General features: G+C 46.9%; 1 protein-coding gene across 4 annotated transcripts; it reads right to left on the bottom strand.

The window, feature by feature from the left end:
* Window positions 1-3,128: 3,128 nt before the first annotated feature.
* On the bottom strand, window positions 3,129-11,155 carry FZR1 (fizzy/cell division cycle 20 related 1 (Drosophila)). 4 transcript variants are annotated; one of them, XM_010189613.1, is made up of 13 exons: window positions 11,018-11,155; window positions 9,833-9,958; window positions 9,567-9,630; window positions 9,026-9,153; window positions 8,480-8,562; window positions 7,882-8,065; window positions 7,608-7,673; window positions 7,025-7,127; window positions 6,201-6,385; window positions 5,075-5,308; window positions 4,884-4,988; window positions 3,984-4,076; window positions 3,129-3,170 (listed from the first exon to the last, which is right to left on the bottom strand). In XM_010189613.1, the coding sequence occupies exons 1-13, from the start codon at window positions 11,084-11,086 to the stop codon at window positions 3,129-3,131; spliced, it is 1,482 nt and encodes a 493-aa protein (XP_010187915.1). In that variant the 5' UTR covers window positions 11,087-11,155. The 4 variants fall into 4 exon arrangements, with proteins under 4 accessions (XP_010187915.1, XP_010187913.1, XP_010187916.1 ...); XM_010189611.1 differs by having other exon boundaries at window positions 3,969-4,076; window positions 9,833-9,954; window positions 11,014-11,086; XM_010189614.1 differs by having other exon boundaries at window positions 9,833-9,954; window positions 11,014-11,086.
* Window positions 11,156-19,294: the final 8,139 nt, after the last annotated feature.

The following is a 19,294-nucleotide window of genomic DNA, read 5'->3' as shown; positions in this document are numbered from 1 at the left end:
GGGCGGAGGCAATAAACCAAGGCAGGACCTGCGCTGGGAGCTGGGGCAGCTGCTGCAGGAACCTCAGTACGACTGAACCCAGGGGGGCATCACCCAGTGTGCATGGGGACGCGCTGCACCCCACACCTCACCCCAGAGAAAGCAAAGTGGAGCCAACAAGCCCAAGAGACGTAAATTCACGACTTGTTTAATGCCAGTTAGATTGCTTTACATGGAAAAGTTACAACACTCTCTATAATTTTTTTTCCACTGTATGATGCCTTATATATAACAACGCCACAAGGTCGCAGACTTTATCACACGAACTCCGGGAGCACCCTTTGCTCTACACGCCCGCACGGTTCAGCGCTTACAGATCACGCACCGCAAACACAAGCTCATGTTAGCTTTGCTCTTTTCCCCATTTCACGGCCGCAGTGCACACATCACACATGGCACCCGCCACCGCACGCCCTGCGGGGGGACACTGCTCCTGCCTGGGCAGCTGCGAGCGGGGTGGGGGAGCGAGTCCATGGCACGTTCGACCAGTGAAACCCATCTGAACAGCTCCTTCTCAACACTCGTTCACCAACGCACTCAGCCGCACACCAGCCATGGCTTGGAAGTCACCAGCCCTCTCACTGTGCTTGGCAAGGAGAAGGCACAGTGAGCCAGGCTGCTCCCAAGTGAGAACAGTGACAGTGCAGGGAGCTTGTCCCCCACTGCAGCACCCCAGGATGCGGGAGCACTGAACCATGGGCACAGCACAGGGCCTGGCAGCACCGCCCCCACCCCAGCAGCTCCTGGGACCCCCTTGGGGAAAGCCCCCGTGTGGTGGGGCGAGGGGCAAACCCACCCCTCCATCACCATCCCCTTGTGTGCCCTTACCCCCACCATCTGTTTCTTCCCGGAGGTGCAAGCAGCGTATCCTGGGGATCCACATCTCCTGATTTAGGCAGGGGCCAATCCACAACAGCAGCTGCCAACCACGTCCACCCCAGTGTGAGCACCCCTGTCCCGGGGCTCTGCCACCCCAGAGGGTGGTGTCACCCAGGACAGACACCTGTGACAGACCATGCACCTCAAACCTGCTACCAACTTACTGATCCGACTTAACTTTAACGATTCCTCAGTGCTTTGCGGTGGTCCTTCCCCACAAGGAAGCTTAACGGTGCCCGTGAACGTGACAAGCAACAAGACAGGGGCTGGGGTCCATCAGATGATTTTAAACCGAGCCCTGTGCTCCTGCAGCAAGAACTACAATAAAGTATGTGTTGGAACTGATTCAGAAATTACATTGACGTTACGTTTTGGAGGCAAGTGAGGCTGTAAGATGATGATGTGGCTGCCAATATGGGTTTTGGAGAGCTGGTGCTGCCAGGCTGGCAAGGAGCGGTGAGCTCCGGGCACACGAATTCCTCCAAGTCCCCGCGACGCACAGAGCGGCACCGGGAGCTGCTCCAGGCACTGGTGAACGGCACCCGTGGTCAAGGCCACAGTGAACAGAACGGTACCTCCCTACCTCTGTGCCAGCCTTCCTTAGCAGCTCACCCTAAGGATACTGGTGGCGCTGGGGAGGGACAGCCCTATTCCTACCACTACCCCTACAGTGTGGTTTCAGGGAAAGAAGGTGGGGAAAAAGAAAAGAAAAAAAGAGAGAGAGAAAAGCATTGCCTATGCACTCTACAGAGAACAGGTCGTGGTCTATGTACACAGCCAGGAAAAAGCAAACGAGAAGAGGAAGCAGCACTTGCATCCCAGTGCAGAGAGGGCACGAGGCAGGCAGGAGCCAGGCGCAGGCCGGAGAGCGTTGGCACGTGAACAGAGACGGGAACGGGCTGCTGCGAGCAGAACAGCTTCTCTTTAAATTAAAAGCAACACATACACACAAGTGCTTTGCGTCACATCCCACGGCACTCATCACACAGGCTCCAGATACACAAGCAGGCACTCTCTTCCCATACAACTTAAAAACAAAACAAAAAAGACACCCAACAGGTCCCTGGCTTTGACTTGGAAATAAAAAAAAGCAATACTTCTTCCTTGCTTTAGAAAAAGAACCCCTGCTCTCACCCAGGCACGGCGTTTCCCCCTTTCCAGCCAGAAGAGGCCACGCTCTCTCCGAAGAGCGGATCCCCACGAGTTGTTTTGCTTCTCAAACGCATCTCAACTGCTGTTGTCCTCAAGATGACTCCAGAGCAACCAGCCTGCCGCAAACGGCACCGAGGGAGCTCCATGCATGGTGGTTGATGGTTTGTTTCTTTTTGTTTCTTTTTTTTCTTCTTTTTTTTTTAAAGCCATTGTTTTTCTTCTCTCTTAACTGAAAGGATCAGCCCAGGACATGCAATAACAATTTCAGAACTTTCTGAATCTGCTCCAAGGGGGAGCCTCTTCAAGTCTGCTCCAAAGTTTAAAGCCCAAAAAGGTATTTGTTCAAAGGCAGCTGTCAGGCATGCCAAAAAACTCAAGTTGTCTTATGGGAATGATTGAATCAAGTACTACAGTACCTATTTGGGGGAAAAAAAAAAGAAAGAAAAAAAGGAAACAAAAAAAGGAAGATAAGCAGTTCTCCAGTTTCTTCATGTACTGGGGATGCCAGGCTATAAACAATGTTCTTGGATACTCAGAGAGGCCAATGCCCAGCCTGGACACTGGCCTCCTTGCACCAGTTGTACTGAACAAGTCTGGCCAACTCCGACCTCCAAAGATGCCCATCCGAGGACAGGGACCCAGAGCAGCACGTTAAACCTGTTCCCACAGAGGCAAGGACGCTCTCATCTCTCACAGGAGGGGACAACTCAGCAGCTGGGATGGCCTTGGTCTGGTCTCAGTGGTCCACGTCACACACACTTTCTCCAGTACACGAGGGTTGGAAGATGCTGGTTTCACATTTCTCTGGTACCCGTTTCCCTTTATGAATGATGAATCTGTAAACCTTTGGCAGTTCCCTCCCCTCCCCAACCCCATCCCAAATATTGCCCAGCAAGGTTCACAAGCACGTATTTAATGAGCATGTGCTGGGTCCATCCTCCAGCTCCGCTGGCTCTCCCTCCCCTTCTGGCTGATCGTTTGGGGGTCCATGCACACCAAGGTAGTGGTTTTATCCTGGTATGTCAGGCTGTAGGCTCCTGGGTCACAGTCTGTGGGGTTTATCGTATCCTGGTGAAGAGGTTGAGAACGGATACAGACTCCTGACAAGAGAAGACAAAGCAAGTGCTGAGTACTCCACAGTCGTGCTGCAGCATTACCCCACACGCCTCTGTATTTAAAAAACAAACAAAACTGCTAATCCGGTGTGGTATCTCCAGCTCAGGCCATGATCTGAGCTCACCATTCAAAGTCCAATACCATAAATATTCCCATGGGGTTTTTCCCCAGCTGATAACAAGGAGCGTGGCAGGCAAGCCTGCCATTCCCATGGCTTCGCAGGAAGCTGTGCCCCAGAGCTGTCAGAAACCAGGGGACACTCAGCGGCAAGCGGTGCCAGCTCCCTGCAGCTCACTCCCTCAGATGTCTCTGCCATTCTCCACTGCCTCTGCCAGACACTCAGAAGAACTCTCAGAGCATCTGAGCCGTCAGTGGCAGCATCCATGATCCCATTTCTAGCCAAGCCACCATTTGAAGCAGTTTCACAAGGAGTCAGGGAATCATCACCTCTGAAGAGCTGGTCAGTGCACAGCAGCACACTAACAGGGAAACAGCGGGCTCAGGGTGAGCTCCCTGAAACGCTGCCATGTTCAGCAGCCCTTTAACAGTCAGGAGAAGGATGTTCTGTCACCCTGCCTTGGGCACACAGCGGCAGCGTTTTATTTCATTTGATGACTACAAATCTCTTTGTATCTGGGCAAAGTTTAACACTTCACTTCATCCAGCCCTCAATCCACAGGATATGGTGAAGAGGCCAGAGCCAAGGGAGCAGAACAGAGCAAATTTGGACTGAATTAACCCCAAAGGCTGAGCCTGCTGCAGGACACAGCTGCAGCATCCACACAGCACATCCTTACCTTTGTCGAGCGAGTTTTACTGAAGACATTCCAGAAGCGCAAGGTTTCATCTCCAGCTCCTGTAACTATGGCCTCCCCATCAGGAGACATAGCCTAAGGCCATAAGAAAGAAACCTTTAGCATCTGTTACATTTTTGAGGTTGAAAACAAATCTTCATTGCAACGCATGAGAGATATTTAACTCTCCTGCCTACGTGGCTGGCGGTGAGAAACCAAACCTCTGCTTTCACATGCCTTGTTCAGTCTCAGTAGGTGCCAATTCCAGCACTCGCACCTAACTTATGCAGCTATCAAACACATGGGTGGAATTATCATAAAAAGGATTCCTGTGTTAAGAAATCCAAGCCATCTGTAATTGAGGCTATTCTTCCTTGGATTATAAATGTATGTTAAGGCAGGGAGTGTGATATGACTGGCACTTGCCAGCTCTATTAGTCACGGTACATTGGAATCTACCTTGCAAAACAGTATCAGCGTATTTATTATGTTACAAATCTGCTGAAAGCTCTACGTAACAGTAACAAAACAGGTACCAGATCAAGGTGGAATAACTGCACCAAGCATTTTAATGACAAATGAGGACTGAAAGCATCAAATTCTTCTGCAGCTGGCAGTCACCAGTGAGGAAGCGTGCAAGTCTTAAGGGAACAAGAAGAGATGCTTGTGCTTCCTCAGAAGTGTTTTGGCAGGCATTACTATTCATTAATAAAGCCTCACATTTCCATAGCAGCAAATCAAAGCACTCCTTGCAGGCAAGGAAACCAGATAGAGAGCATTTTTTATTGCTTGCAGTGCAGCATTCCCATCTTCACCTAGACTACAAGCAGTTCACGGTGCCACTGGCACTGCAGCTTTGAGCTCACACACACAGCCAGATAAACAGACATGACCACCACTTACCAGATATAAGACTCGGTATGAATGCCCTGTTAGCTTTGCTACTTGAGTTAACGAGGGGTATTTCCAGACAAGGATCTGGTTCTGTGAGTATCCATGGGTACTCACCTGAAAGGGGAGAGGGAAAATATGCATCATGCTTCCTAACACAAGACAGCTCAGCAGCAGGACTCCCTGCACAGGGAGGAACTTACGAGCTCGTTGGCGTGTTTTGACCAGGCCAGGTTGCACACTTGCGACCCAGTGTCGATGCACTGCAAAGGCTGCCCGGTGAGCGTGTTCCAGAAGCGTATGCAGCGATCAGCTGTGCCACCGCCGGAGGCGAGAAGTCCGTGCTGGTGCGGAGACCAGGCGATAGCTTTTACTGCCGCGAGATGCTCTGTGTATTGTTGGACGGGACTCAGGCTGGAGTGATTCCAGACAAGGAGCTGGTGGAGAGGAGAAACGTGATCAAACTTGCACTGCAGTCATGGGCCCGCAACACCCACAAGCCACAACGTCCCACTGGGACTGATGAGGGCGGTTGGGCAACAAGATGACTTCCCACAGCTCTCCCCACGCACATGCATCTTAACTCTGCATTTGTGGCCCTGAAGTCAGTCCCCCCCTGACACCACACTCAACTGAGGACCCATTCTACCACTAGGTCACCAGGAAGCAAACAGTCCTTAAGTTAAGCTTAAAAAGCCAAAGGGAGTGTCACTGAACATGAACTTAAATCCTTCTTTTGTCTTCAAGGCTGCATTATTCCAGAACACATTTAGAAATATGCTCAAGTTCATTAGAAGTTATTCTGAGCAGCAGGAACTTGGTACAACCATGCTGTCACACAGATTCTGGGCAAATTCACTACCTAGCAACCTGCTCCAAAGGGCTGTGAACACTGCTTCTCCATAACAGATGCTTCTTCCATATGGTGCTCAGTGAACTACAAGCCTACATTATAGGTATTAGAACTTACACAGCTCTAAGCTCAGTTTCCTTCTGTATACGTAAACATTATTGCAACAAACACGACTACATGCTACCTAAACAAAGTCAGGAAGTACAGCTTAGCAGTAGCTTTGTTGAACTCAAATACCTGAGTCAAGCTATAGATCTAATTAGCCAAATAATGAAGCAAAATTAAATTTGCCTTTTAAATTTTATTAGAGAGGAGACTGAGTAGAAGCTTAGCATGATTTCTGTTTGGACACAGTCCAACGACTGAAACAAAAGCCTCTTTCAGAGAGGCCGAATACCCTTAAAGAAAAGGGCCTGACATTTCTTAGTGAGATCTAGAGACATGGAGCCTCACACAACTCCACGGAAGTACTGTACCTTGTTATCATTCCCTCCAGAGGCCAGGAGCTGGTGGTCCGTAGACCACTTGAGCCCACAGACCTCCTGCCTGTGGCCCTGGAGCCGCCGCTCAGACTGCAGGGGTGGGGTGCGGATGTCCCTCTGAAGGATCATCCTGTCCCGACTCCCGGAAGAGAGCTGGTCCGCGTTCCATGCCAAGGCACCTGTAACACAGGCAGAGCATCAGAGAATGCTGTGGGAGTACTGCAGGAATGGGTAGGCAGAACACAGCCACCACAGTTGCCAAGGTTTAAAGAAAAATTAAAACAAAACACCCCCAGTGCTTGCAGACCTCCCTTATATCCACTGTCTGAAGTCCCCGAATAGCGTACAAAAAAATTAACATGCACAAACCTACCAAAGGTATCACTAATCCCATTTTTACAGTGTAGTAAAGCACTGAAATAGAACTCGGAAGGTGCCTTGACTTCCCAAATCTCACTCTGAGAAAGAAATAGTCCCTGCAGAATAAAAGAACTGGAAATCTCAGCATAAAGCAGCCTGCCTGCAGGGCTGAAACCGGAAGCCAGTGGCAGTGAAAAAAGATGTTGTAACCAAACCTAAAATGCCTCAGACATGGAGGAAACACCTGCTGCAATGCTCAAACACCACCACGCCCAAGATCAGTACACCACAATTACTAGACAGTAATATTTTGAAGACTGCTCAAGACATAGCAGGGAATAAAATAAAAATTCTGATACTTTTTGAGCTCTGCTGGTTGAAGCAGATTCCTCACTTACAAAGAGAGTTCAATCGTGAAGAAACAAAACACGTGAAGCCTCTGCCTCCCACCTCCTTACCAACTCTGGCTGTGTGCCCCTCCAGCATGGAGAGCTTTTTGCCTGCAGCTGCATCCCAGATCTGTACAAAGCCCTTGTGAGTGCCAACAGCTACCAAGTTCCCCTAGACAAACAAAACTACAATCAGTAAAGCCAGTAAGTAAATACAAACAAAGCAAAAGCTAGAAGTTGAGAAAAAAAGATCTGAGATAAATCCCACAAGATGGCAAGCATCCAGAGCTCTTCCATTTTGCATCTTTTCCCTATCGAGAGGGCCAAGCAGCCTGGCTGGAATATATTTATTGTAACATTTTACTGTCAAGAGCTGGAGGAGCGATCTGGCTCTTTCTCCTTCCAACACCTCTCAGCAAACACCTTGAAAACCTCAAGATACAAGAGGTTGCTCTCTGTACCCTCTCATTTAGCAGAGAGGAATAGTGCAGACAGGAGAACACATTTGATTTGTGATGCAAACAGGGAGTTTAGCAAAATACAGGAAAATGATGCAATAAGTTAAAATCTGTGAGGAAGAGCTATGTGGCTACAGTGACAGTGTCTAAATCGCAAGCGCTGCAGCTGTGCTTGTTGACAATGTTATACTGACCCGTTCTGACCAGCCCACAGATGTTACAGAATCTCCTTCCACAGAGAGATCGCACAGTCGCGTTACCTTGAAAGTACGACAGGAGGGAATAAGAAACATTTGTTATTGTCATACCACACTATTAGCTGCTCACAGACTAGTACTCAGTTTGGGACAGAGCATTACAAGTGCTGAAACCCTCACACAGCACATTCCATAGCTCTGAAAGATGCTATGGCTGGAAAAGACCTACAGCAACAGGTACTTCACTCTCTAGACACTGAAGATCATTTACCTGGCTAGTACAAGCGCTCCATAGGTAAACACAAGTCCCAAGGCCAACACTGAGGACGTTAAGAGAGGACCAGTCCACCAGGTTCAGGTAGAAGTCATCCTGCAGCTCTGGGGCATCCAGAACTTTGAAAGGAATCTTGGAGATTTTCCGAGTTGGTTTTCGAGGTGATCTTAGCAGCTTCTGACTGTTTACAAACACAGATATAAAACCAACTACAGGATCTTACACATCACAGCAGACGGTAGACACAGATGTGGCCACTCTTGAAAGCATACCTGCATTTCTACAGAAATGCAGACAAAGCAGCTGCAAAATTCCTTCCAGCAGGTAAGATTGCAAGGAATTAAGTTTTTTTTCTATAAAGGAGCAAGAAGGTAAACTGACTGCTGAAAAGTGGCCAAGACATACCAAGTATCTAGGAAGGCTGGGCACCTGCAGAAATTCTTCAAACTCAACTGTCCCTGCTTATTCTCTCCCCATATCTCCAAAACCAATTTACACAGCAATCATGGAGCTTCTTTCTAAGGCACCCAGAGAATCACACTGAATCCTCTGTCCCAACCCTCCCTTCTCACAGTCTGTGGAGAATCAGTATTACCTTTTGTTGCTGACAGGAGACAGGGAATAGGGTGAGACCTCATTGCCATCATCAGGACTGGAGCGTTTTGTGCTAAGCGAATACTGCATAAAGAAAACACATCTAGTAAGAACCCCAGCATGCCCAAGACCTAGGGAATCACTCACAATGCAACACACACTGGTGCCCAACGTCCAGCTAACTCCAACACCCACACGGTCAGGTTTTCCAGCCTTTTCAGTTCCTCCCTTTTCTAGGTGCTCTGAAACCACTAAAAAAACCCCAAACCCTTAAGTCCAAAAGGTTGATTTGGTCATTTACCAAACTGTCCAAAAAAAACTTGGTTCCAACTGAGCTTCCCTACCAGTACAGAAACAGAAAGTACATAGGTTGTTGTAGATACTTACGTTCTCTTTACAGGCTACCAAGTTTTGTTATCAGCAGCTTATCTTAGTCAAGCCACACCACTACCTCACTTGCACTACCAACTTGGAAGAACCATGTACTTTGTTCCTGTGATGCACACGTGCAACCTTCATTGCTTTTAATACAAAGTAATCAACTTACAGTGAAGAGAGATTTCTTCTCTGGGGTGGATGGCTGCAGCCTCCTGTCTTCTGTCTGTGGGTCTTGCACCTTCTCGATCCCTGCTCCTAAGAGTTCATTCTTCAGCAAGGCAGAGTAAGCAAGGCCATCTGCGAATCCAAAAGAGCACTTAGGCAGAGAACTTGGAAGTCACAAAGAGCTCTCCAGGGAGCAGCAGGATCACATCTGCCAGACTTGTACATTCACAGGATCTCTTAGTAAGCCTGGAGCCCCAGTTTGGAATCAAGATTTGCAGCAAGCTTCCCCTCCTTCCATTCCATCAGGAAAGTGCTTCCATGGCACAACAGATGAATGGATACAAAGAGCCTCTCACTTCCCAGACGCTTGTCAGAAGCCTACTGAGGTGACCTGGTATTCAACCTCGTGATGTGGGCATTTCCTAAAACACCAGTATGAGTTTTTGCATAAGCACTAGAGTGTAGTGCTCCCTTGACTTCCAAACTCACCAACAGTTTTAAATAAAGGTACAGCTGTGGCACAAGTGGTAGAAAGGTGATCTCACCTTTGCCATTGTCTGATGTAGCATCCTTTGCTTTTCTGTTCTGACTTGGTGATTTTTCATTTTCCTGAAAGGGAGAAACAGATCACCATACAGAAACCTATACAGCAAAATAACAAACGAAGATGTCTCCTGGACCACCTTTGAAGACATGCATTCAAAGGAACTCTTCTGAGGCAGCAGAAGATAAGCAGATATGCCAGCCAAAAGAAAACGCACCATTTCCTCAGTTCGAAGACTGAGCTGTAGGAGAAGGGAGCAAAACTTACATTTATTCTGTGGAAGTTGATGCTCCAGTTGGCCCCAGCTCTAGAGGGAATGAACCTGTCACCATGCTTACTGGGAGAAGACATTGGAGAATTGGAAGGCGTCAGGGTTCTTCTCATCTCTGCTACCTGAATTAAGGAATAAAAGACATAAAAAACAAGTGTTGATCGCAGCAAGGGACTGAAAAACATCAATGAGGTCTTGTCAAAGCTGAATATGCCTAAGTAGAAGAGCCAAGTATTAGTTTATCCTCTTAACAGAGCTAGTAAGCATGTCAGAGTCCAACTGTCACAAGAATTTCTGTCAAAAGCAGCAATTAAACAGCCTCTTTTTCTCACTGCTCCTTCTCAAGCTGACATTGTCAAGGAAAGACACGGAAGGCTTGAGTGGAGCAGACTGCTTGCAGGGTGAGCAACAGATTCCTCAACTGCAGTCACATTCTTTTGCATAGAATAATTTATGTTGGAAAGGACTCCAGCTCAGAACAAGGCTAATTTCAAAATCACATTGAAGGTCACAGCCTTGTACAGTTGAGTTTCCAGCATCTCCAAGGACAATGACCCCACAAGCTCCCTGTTGCAGTGTTTGGATGTCCTCATTGTGAACAATTTTTCCCGTTTCTAACTGGAATTCCCCCTGTTGCAGCTTCCATCCATTGCCTCTCGTACTTCCACTCTGTACCTCTGAAGAGAGTCCAGCTCTGCTTTCTACATAACCACTCAGTCTGTATTCAAAAGCAACAACTCATCCCTCCTGAGCCTCATCTTCTCCAGCCTGAGCAACACAGCATCTTCCTCCTCCAGCCCCTGACCATCCTGGTGGCCTGCACTGGACTTGTCCCTGTCAAGCCCTACAGCTGGTTGGTTTGTTTGTCAGCCTCCAGCTTTTTACATTTCACATGTACTTACTAAGATTATTTAGTAAACAGGCATTAGTGAGCTACATAAAATTATCTTGACTCTTTTTTGCAACCTGATCTGAGTTTATATATTCAACGGCATTGCTGAAGTAAAGTTTTTTTTCCTAGAACAGCTCATACACACACACCTGCTCACAGCTCAACAGACGATTAAGGTTTGCTTCAAAGAGGTGCCATATCTTTCAAAAGCTCAAGTGAAACCAGTCGCAGGCAAGACAAACAACTTAATAGTCAGACTAATGCCACGTACAGCCACATTTGTACTTACACAAGGCATTGTGTTTTCATTCTGTATGTTGATCTGGCGCAGGAGACGTCTCTCATAATCCTGGTCCATGGTGGAAAGCAGAGGGGCTGCGGAGCTCAGCAGGCTCAGGAATTTATGTTCATGGAGTCCAACCACTAAACAGTCCACTGCAACAGGCAGGAAGAAAAACACCAAACTATTACACCCCTTCATACAGAAACAGACAGTTCTTTAAACTTGAGACCACTTTTCCCATCCAGAGCACTGGCATCAAACTTGTGCAATACAACACAGGGCTGCTAATGAAAGTGGTTTTCTGTATTATTGTCCTTAGTTGCCCGTTGACATGAGCAACAATCAGCATTTTGGGTCTGACAGGACCCCGGCAGGCAACCACCACAACTGGAGGAGAGACTGTGATACCTGAAAGCAGCCTGTTCAGGTGAGCTGCAGCAGCACAGCTCAGCCTTCAGTACTCAGGCATGGCAAAACCAGGCCCCTGCAGCCCATCTCACCATAGCCAGAGCCAGCCCTTGGGCCAGAAGCACAACAGCAGCACACACCACTGTGCTGAAGGCAGCTTTTGGCCACGTTAGAAATATCGCAGACTTTTAGTAGCACGCACTGCGGGAACACACGCAGCTATGGGCTATGGTAGTCCCTGGGTTAACGCTCAATGCCTGATGCCTGTGCTGCCCCAAATATTCCTTGTGGCTAGCATACAGCCCGCTCACTTGTGGCTACACAGTCTATAAGCAATGTTAAGCTTCTTTCAAGCATACATTTTAGGATAGGGCTGCTTCACAGCCTAAATTTGGCTGGCTAAATTACAACATGCAGCAATAAAAAGAAAGACAGCTAACACTTCTGCAAAGATACTGAGTGACAGCCTTCTCTGATCTCTGAAGTGCACAGACCAGCATCGTTAGTGCCCAGCTTCCCAACTGACACACACCTCATGCTTTGCCCACAGCTCACGTTGACACAAAAGTGCCATTGCCAGAAGAGATGTGCCAAGTTGTATGTCTTGGGTTGAAAGGCCATCTCCAAAGGGAAAGGTAGAATCTAACATACACAGCCACACAAAAAATCCCCTCAAACAGGCACCTGGAAGCTGTGCTGATTGTAAAGGGATTTTTAATTTGCTGTTACTGTAAAAAACACTTGTGGCAACTGGCCAGAGTCCCAGCTACACAAACAGAGTTGTTTCCAGATACAAACTTGTGGCAAAATTCAGGAGGCAGCTGCACACGAAGGGCTGTGCTGGGTAGAAAGCCATCCCAGGACAAGCCACACACTGCCACGCTCAGGGCCTGCCACGAACTGCCTTCAGCTTCCTCCGGCAGCAGGGGAGGTTTGCTGTGACAAGGTCTGCCTCCAAGAACAGAAAACATGCCCAGCCTTCACCATTAAAAAACAGAGGCAAGTTACCCAGCTAAGAGCACATGCTGTAATCCAGTGAGATGTGATTAAGTATTACACTATTCTGTGAAATTGGTTTGAAAGCGAGATAAAGCACACAGACTCCGCACTACAGTCACCTATTAGCTACCAGAGCCGCTTTCCTTTTATCTAAGCCATTTGTTAGTGCTGAAACTTGGACTTCTTACAAATGCTGAAATGCAGAGGCCTTTTCTTCCCTGCCATCACGCATGCCAACAGTTCTGCAGAAGCCTCCCTGAAATAGATAGTGCCAAGCTGCTTCTGAGTACACCTGCTTACCTCTGCCACCTCCTCCCCCAAGCTTTTTGCTTTTCTCATTTAATACATTTCTCCCATATGTTCTTTCAGAGACAAAACTGAAGAAAGCTACCAAATTTAACAGTAATCATCTTTCACCAAATGAAGAGTCAGAGATGACATTATTGAGTGAAAAGTTAGAAAAGTCTGTGATGTTATTAACAAAGGAGGTTAAAAAAAAACCCAGTGCATCCCATGTCAAACACTCTCCCTCATTTTGCAGTTTACTTACCACTGTCCTTACCTACCCATAACCTCTAAAGGTAGATTAGGAAGGTCAACAGGACCTCTCAAGGCAAACATCTCATTCCCCCGCTTTCTTTTTGAACACGATGAATAAGAGATCAGCTTGCAGAACCCACACGAGGAGTGTGATCGGCTGGGGAACACCACACATTCAAAGTGTCCTCCCAAAATGGCTCAGCACAGCCTTGTGAGAGATCTAGATCCAGCTACATCACAATGTGACATTTTTAATTCTGGATATGAAACACATTCGCTTTTCATTTCAGTTCCCGTCTCTACAAATTTCAACTACAACACCTAATCAGAAATACAGCCTACACAGAGCGAACCACAGAAGAGACCACATGGGTAGAACATGGTGAGAATACCAATAAGCCCCAAATAACCTTTTTCAGGCTTCAGACACTTCAAAATAAAGCATACGTAACATTAATTGTATTTGAATTACCAAGATGTCCTCTACCTTCTTTGTCCCTGTCTAAATTTGGAAATATATTCAGTCTTTACATCTAAAGGTTCTCCCTTCTTTGGTATTTTCAGAGTCGCTCACTTTCATCAGCTCCTCTCCCATTTCACACATTCCCACCCAATTACCTTCCAGATGGGTACAATCAATCTCTGGAACAAAAATGAATCAGAGATTGCACAGCTCCAGCTCTGCTCAGGAAGGCCACAGACTGAACCAACAGAGCCCATGTTTGTTACCCCAACTTCAAACTTACTGAAAAATACAAATAGGTACAAGCAGCCTCCGAAACAACAGTGAAACAATTTTGCAAAATAACTGCATTCATCTCCCTGCCAACTCTGGCACTCTGCAGGCTGGCTTATTAAAAACAGATCCATACCGAGAAAAGACATTTAAGTATTTGAATACATTAATGGTGGGTCAATAAAAAGAACAAAACACACTTGTTCAGCACCAGAACTTTGCCTAGAAGTATTGTTCTGAAAGTCAGGTGAACTGTGATAAAATCCAGCCAATTCACAGTCAGGACATAAGGTGCTTGAAGAAAATAAAGTCAGTCAAAATACAAATTCTTCCCTAGCAATCAAAAAAACCTCCACCAAAACCCACCTTTCTTCTCCAAGCATAATTAGTAACAGAACAGTATCGAAAAAGAACATAACACACAAAGCTCCTCCAGATCTTTTATTTCTTCAACTAAAAGAGAACTTGCAGTCCACACACTCCCAACTCTCACGGCAAAGCCATTCTAACTTGCTTCAGGGGAAATGGAAAACCCACCCACTTCCCACAGACAAATCGAGAGTTACCCAAAACCAGAGATGCCACCCTCTCTTTGGGCCTATATTTAAGGGCACAGGTTTGGAGGTTAAAAAAATGTGTCACTATTCAGGTGCTGAATATTTACAAGCTCTCTGGAAGAAACCCACAATACACCAAGGGGGAAAGGATGGAGTAAACAAGTACTTAGTCCTCTAAGTCACGAGCAGCAGGATTTGAAATCAAACCCAGATTTCCTGCTTCCCCAAAGCCAAAGTTTTCACCTTCCAGTGATTTATCCAAAACCCATGACCACGCAATGCTTGCAAACCAACAAGCAAGAGAAGTGGCAGTCCATCCATCCGTGACAGCTCAAGAGCCCTGCACCTTCCTCTGTGCCAGCTCCAGCCCTCACCCAACCATGCCACGCACCCCTTTGGCTCCCCGAGGTGACAAAAAACCAACTCTGCTCCAAAGGGCAGGTGTTTTCTGCTGGCTTATTAAACAGCACCTCCACCTCAGCACTAAAGCAGACATCAACAAGGAGTGAGATGCTTTGCGCTTGGCCAACCTGAAGTAGAGCTCACCCAGGTTTAACCCACAGGAACAGAGTTCACCTGTTATGCCAAACAACCAACCCTTTTAAGTAACCAGCCTCCCTTCAGAAACAGCAGTAGTACAAAAAGCTAACGCCTTGTGTAAGTTTCACCAACATTTACACCATGTTTTACAACACAAAATTACAGTATTTACACACTACAAATATGCAACTTCTTATCCAGCAATTTACTAAGGTATTAGTGTGGAAAGCATTCATAAAATTGATCATTTACAAAAGTAAGCCCTATACAATGGAAGCAGGTAAAGCTTTATTTCAAAGCAAAATATCAACTTTGCTGCCTCCCACTCCTCAAAGATTGTTCACAACTGGGTATTGCACAGAGATCACACTAACGACAAGGACAAAATCACTGCAGTGTCACGGTGACAGACCGTAAGTCACCTCCACCCCGAAGCCTCACTCCTGAGGGCTGCAGAGATCCATACTCCACCAATAAACCAAGACACTGCACTACTGCAGGAACCATCGGTGTATTTTGGAATGTAATACGTACGTGACTGCTCTTCACTGAAGGTCCTGCAAATATCCATGTTATTTCCACCTTTCCAAAGCATTCTGCAAACAAGCATCTCCTGCCCAGGGAGCTCACAAACCCCTTTATACACTCACCAACACCGGCACTAAAGCACTCCTGTTCAAAAACCACCAGCTTTTAGGTGACCAGCAATAGGTGCAAACTGAGTTCAAGTTTGATTTGAAAAGCCGAGTGGCTCAAAGGCACACCCAGGACATTGCTTTCGTCTCCTGTCTGCACACAGCCTCCTGCTTTTCCTGTGTGACCTAGTCCAGGTGCACTGCACTGGCAGGGGGGTTGGACTGGATGATCTTTCGAGGTCCCTTCCAACTCCTCATATTCTGTGATTCTGTGGTTTTTAACAGGAGCACAGAAGCTTGAGGTGCTGCAATTCCACACCGAGCTTAGGAGACAAGTGGTACACACGGCTTTCTGCACCTCCCTTCACCTCCGGCGCCAGAAAACATCACCCCTCTCTCCCAGGCAAGGGCCCAACCTGTAATTCCAATTGGAGGTGACAAATGTTTGACTTCTTGCAACAAACTGCACCTCCACCTGCACTCACAGACAAGCCACAAGACTTTCCACAGCCTTCCAAGCCAGCTTCAGGAGCCAACCTAAGGCTTTGTGGCTACCTTTCCAGAGCAACACACCGAGATGACAAAGGAGCTCTGACCAGCAAATCACAGGGCAACAGTGCCAATTAAAGACACTCGGGTCGCAGAGTGCTGCAGGAAGCCTGCGTGAGTCAAGGATGAAGCATCTGTGCCAAAGAGCTCTGGATGTGGCATGGAGTTTCACGCACTGGCAGAAGCTCAGGGTTGTAACACCTTCAGGAAGCAGCAAAATCTCTGTCTTTGGGAGAGCCTTTACTAAAAATAAACATCCCCTCATCAGCAATAAATCTTCTCAGTACACCATTACAGGCTCAAAAGTTTTTCACCAGGATACTCATACACAAAATAGTTGTTCTTAGATGCAAGCCCTCACCTGAGGCGAGCACTCCAGGAAGGCTACCAAACACATTGCTATTGCTGCCTGGTTTACACGGATGATGCTCAGCTATTACCATCGCTTTCAGCACAGATGTTTTTCCTAAATCTCCCTTCTCTCCACAACTGGAAGATGGGAAGCAGGCAGAGTCAAGTCTGTCAGGCTGTACTCAGAAAACAATTACACTTTGAAGTGCTCAGCTCAAGACTCAAGCACAAGGTCAGGGTCAATCACAGAGATTTGGCTGTCCCCTCCACTGCTGCACCCAGGGAGCAGCCAGGCCCTGCACTGAGGAGCTTCCCAGTTTGTTTCAGGCAGCTTTTAATCAGTGAGGAGAATTGTAGGTTTCTTACTTTCCTTTCATAGATGACGTTTTCATTCACTACACATCTCACTGCAGTGTACAGTAGTCTGTTTGGAGTGCAGGGTTTATCTAAGCAAACGTGACAATCGCACTCAGCAGGGGATTTCTCAGAAAATCACCACTATTAAAACCCTTTTTATTGCCTGCAGGTAGTGATTATTTCATCTTTTCACCGTGCTGCTCCATAAATAAGAGGGCCACGCCTGCTCCCAGGGAATCTGAAATCAAGTACAAAGTCTTCAGCGGTGCAGGAAGCCGTACAGTGGGAAATACACAAAGCGTTAAAACATAACCCGTGTTCAACGAGGTGGCACCCCTGTGTCATCTCTTGCTTGTGGGTCAAAAGGTAATCTCTGCATCTAATTAACAGAAAGTCTCATAAGAGGTTCATGAAAGCAAAACAAGTAAGAGGCAGCAGAAAAAACACTCTCCAGTTTGAGATGCAACAATTAGCAACAGTACCTGGGTTAAAGTGTTTGAACACCTCTTCCTTTCTGGCTGCTACAAAGGCTCAGTCAAAGCTCTGGGGGCTGTGTTAAAGACGAGGTTCAGCTCTGGCAGATCACACCTGAGAAACGCCAAGTGCTGAACAAGTTCTGCTGCTCCCATTTGCTCCACGCAATGTCACAGGTTCCTGCTGCCTGTGCCTTTGTGCTCGGGCAGCCCGGGTGCAAAACACCACCCCGCTCTGCAGGGCCTGGAGGGTAACACATTGCACCCAGAACGATTTCAAGTCACCGCCTGACAAAGAGCAGATACTCATGAACTTCACTAAGATCCTCTTCGAGATTTCACCTTGGTCCCTGATGCAACCTGTGCCAAACTGATACACCTGGATGCTGCTACCCTTCCCAACTCACAGGGCAGAGGGAGCAACTGAAAAACCACACAGCTTTCTCTGTACTGCCTCACCACCAAATCTCCCCTTGCACACGAGGGCAGTCGCTGGTTTCTGCAGAGGCTGAGGAAGCAGAGGGCAGGGTGCAGCAACAGCACTTCTGTTTCCATTGTCACCGATGGCAGTTTTCCCCACATAAACACACATTTTGAACAAGTCACTGGACAGACAAGAGAAATGGACGTTCTGCTTTCAGCTGCTCATCATCTACCATATCACAGCACTCATTCTGGTCATTACCTAGCAGATATTTACTCATTTATTTATTCCACATATCGCAAAGTGTTCAGGAAGAAGGATGAGGAGACAGACAGAGGGAACTACTCAGACCTTAGGGACGTGGGGTCTTTGTAAGGGTGGAGTTTTTCCATGTTAGGCATTCTAGAATCAAAGAGGATCACTTGGGAGTAGAGGGAAGCACAAGACAAAAGCTAGTGTATGCATTTCATAACATTTTGCAGAACTCTCAGGGTCTTTTTTTGGTTTTTGTGGTTTTTTTTAGTAGTTTATGTGCTCTGTCTGAGTGTGGCTGTTTTTCAGAATTGCCAAATAAAGCTATTAACTTTAATAACATTCAGTTTCCCTTCAAAAATACTACTAAAATACCCAGAATATGGTCATCCCTTTATCTTGCATCTCAAAACAGAGTACAAACACCTCAAAGCACCAGCTGCAGACAAAAGGTCTGCTTTACCAGAAGTCCGATCAGAAATCAGTGCGCTAAAATCCAAGATTAAAAATTCATCACCAGTCTTGTCCACTCAGCCTCACTTAAAAGGCCAGGCGATTCAAAAGTCTGCTTCATCACGACATTTAAGCTACTGAAGGTGCAATGGTGCCCTGGTCAACTCACAGAAAAAAATAATAGAATTCAGAAAATGCAGTAACTTCAGTCAATGACTCCAGGAAATTCTGATTTTGTATTAAAAATAATAATGATAAAATAAAAATCAGTCTTCAGCACGAGATGCTGTTGCCAGCAGGGGAGTTGCCCTGTGAAGAACCTTCAGCACATAATGCTGGGCTAGCATTAAACACACTAACTCTGTAAGAATCAGCACTTCACAAGAAAATGAGGCATTGTATGCCTTTGATAGAGCTATAAATCAAGGGGAAAAAAATCATCCACGTAATAAAGCCTGTGACACCTTTGACAGGTGACTCCAACACGACCTAACAGACTTCACAGCACTTCAACGACTCCTCCAGCAGCACGCCTCCCCTCGCACCGCCTGTGGAGGATGCTCCATTCAGACTTCTCAGCCCGTAATGCTGAACGTGCGTACTACTTCAACTTGCAAAACGTCAACAACCCATTGAAAAAAAAAACAACTAATGAAAGGCACAGCGATATTTAGCTCCCTCAGACCCCCAAAAGCCATTGAATGGACAAGGACACATCACCGACTTGTGCTGTGCATAAACAAGTGACTGCTGGTAAAAGTTTCTGTTGCTGCTTGTTGTCTTTAGCACTTGAGTCCACACACCAAAATCGCTGCTACCTTTCATGTTATCAATTTGATCAAGAAGTGCGGCAGTTGAACCAATCTTCAGCTCTTGTCAAGCCTTTCCAGAGCGGGCCTGGGTACACCGACCAAATAAAGGGTCTGCGACCAAAGCCTTCAGCTGCTCTGGGCATACACCGGCCGCGCAGCTTCCCCGGGGGTCCGGATCCGCGGTGTCCGTTAACAAA

This window comes from Mesitornis unicolor, unplaced genomic scaffold, assembly GCF_000695765.1.
Source record: "Mesitornis unicolor isolate BGI_N332 unplaced genomic scaffold, ASM69576v1 scaffold19268, whole genome shotgun sequence".
In the NCBI taxonomy this organism is placed as follows: Eukaryota; Metazoa; Chordata; class Aves; order Mesitornithiformes; family Mesitornithidae; genus Mesitornis; species Mesitornis unicolor.
The sequence above is the reverse complement of the archived record's forward strand: the minus strand, read 5'-3'. Positions and strand labels throughout refer to the sequence as shown.

Excerpts from the sequence above, each read along its gene's own strand:
- FZR1 (XM_010189611.1), bottom strand. The coding sequence starts at position 11,086 with ATGGACCAGGATTATGAGAGACGTCTCCTGCGCCAGATCAACATACAG. Across the intron at positions 9,955-11,013 it reads AAACACAATGCCTTGTGTAA|CAGAGATGAGAAGAACCCTG; the intron begins GTACAAATGTGG and ends TAATTCAGGTAG. Across the intron at positions 7,128-7,607 it reads CTGTGGGCTGGTCAGAACGG|GGGAACTTGGTAGCTGTTGG; the intron begins GTCAGTATAACA and ends TTGTTTGTCTAG.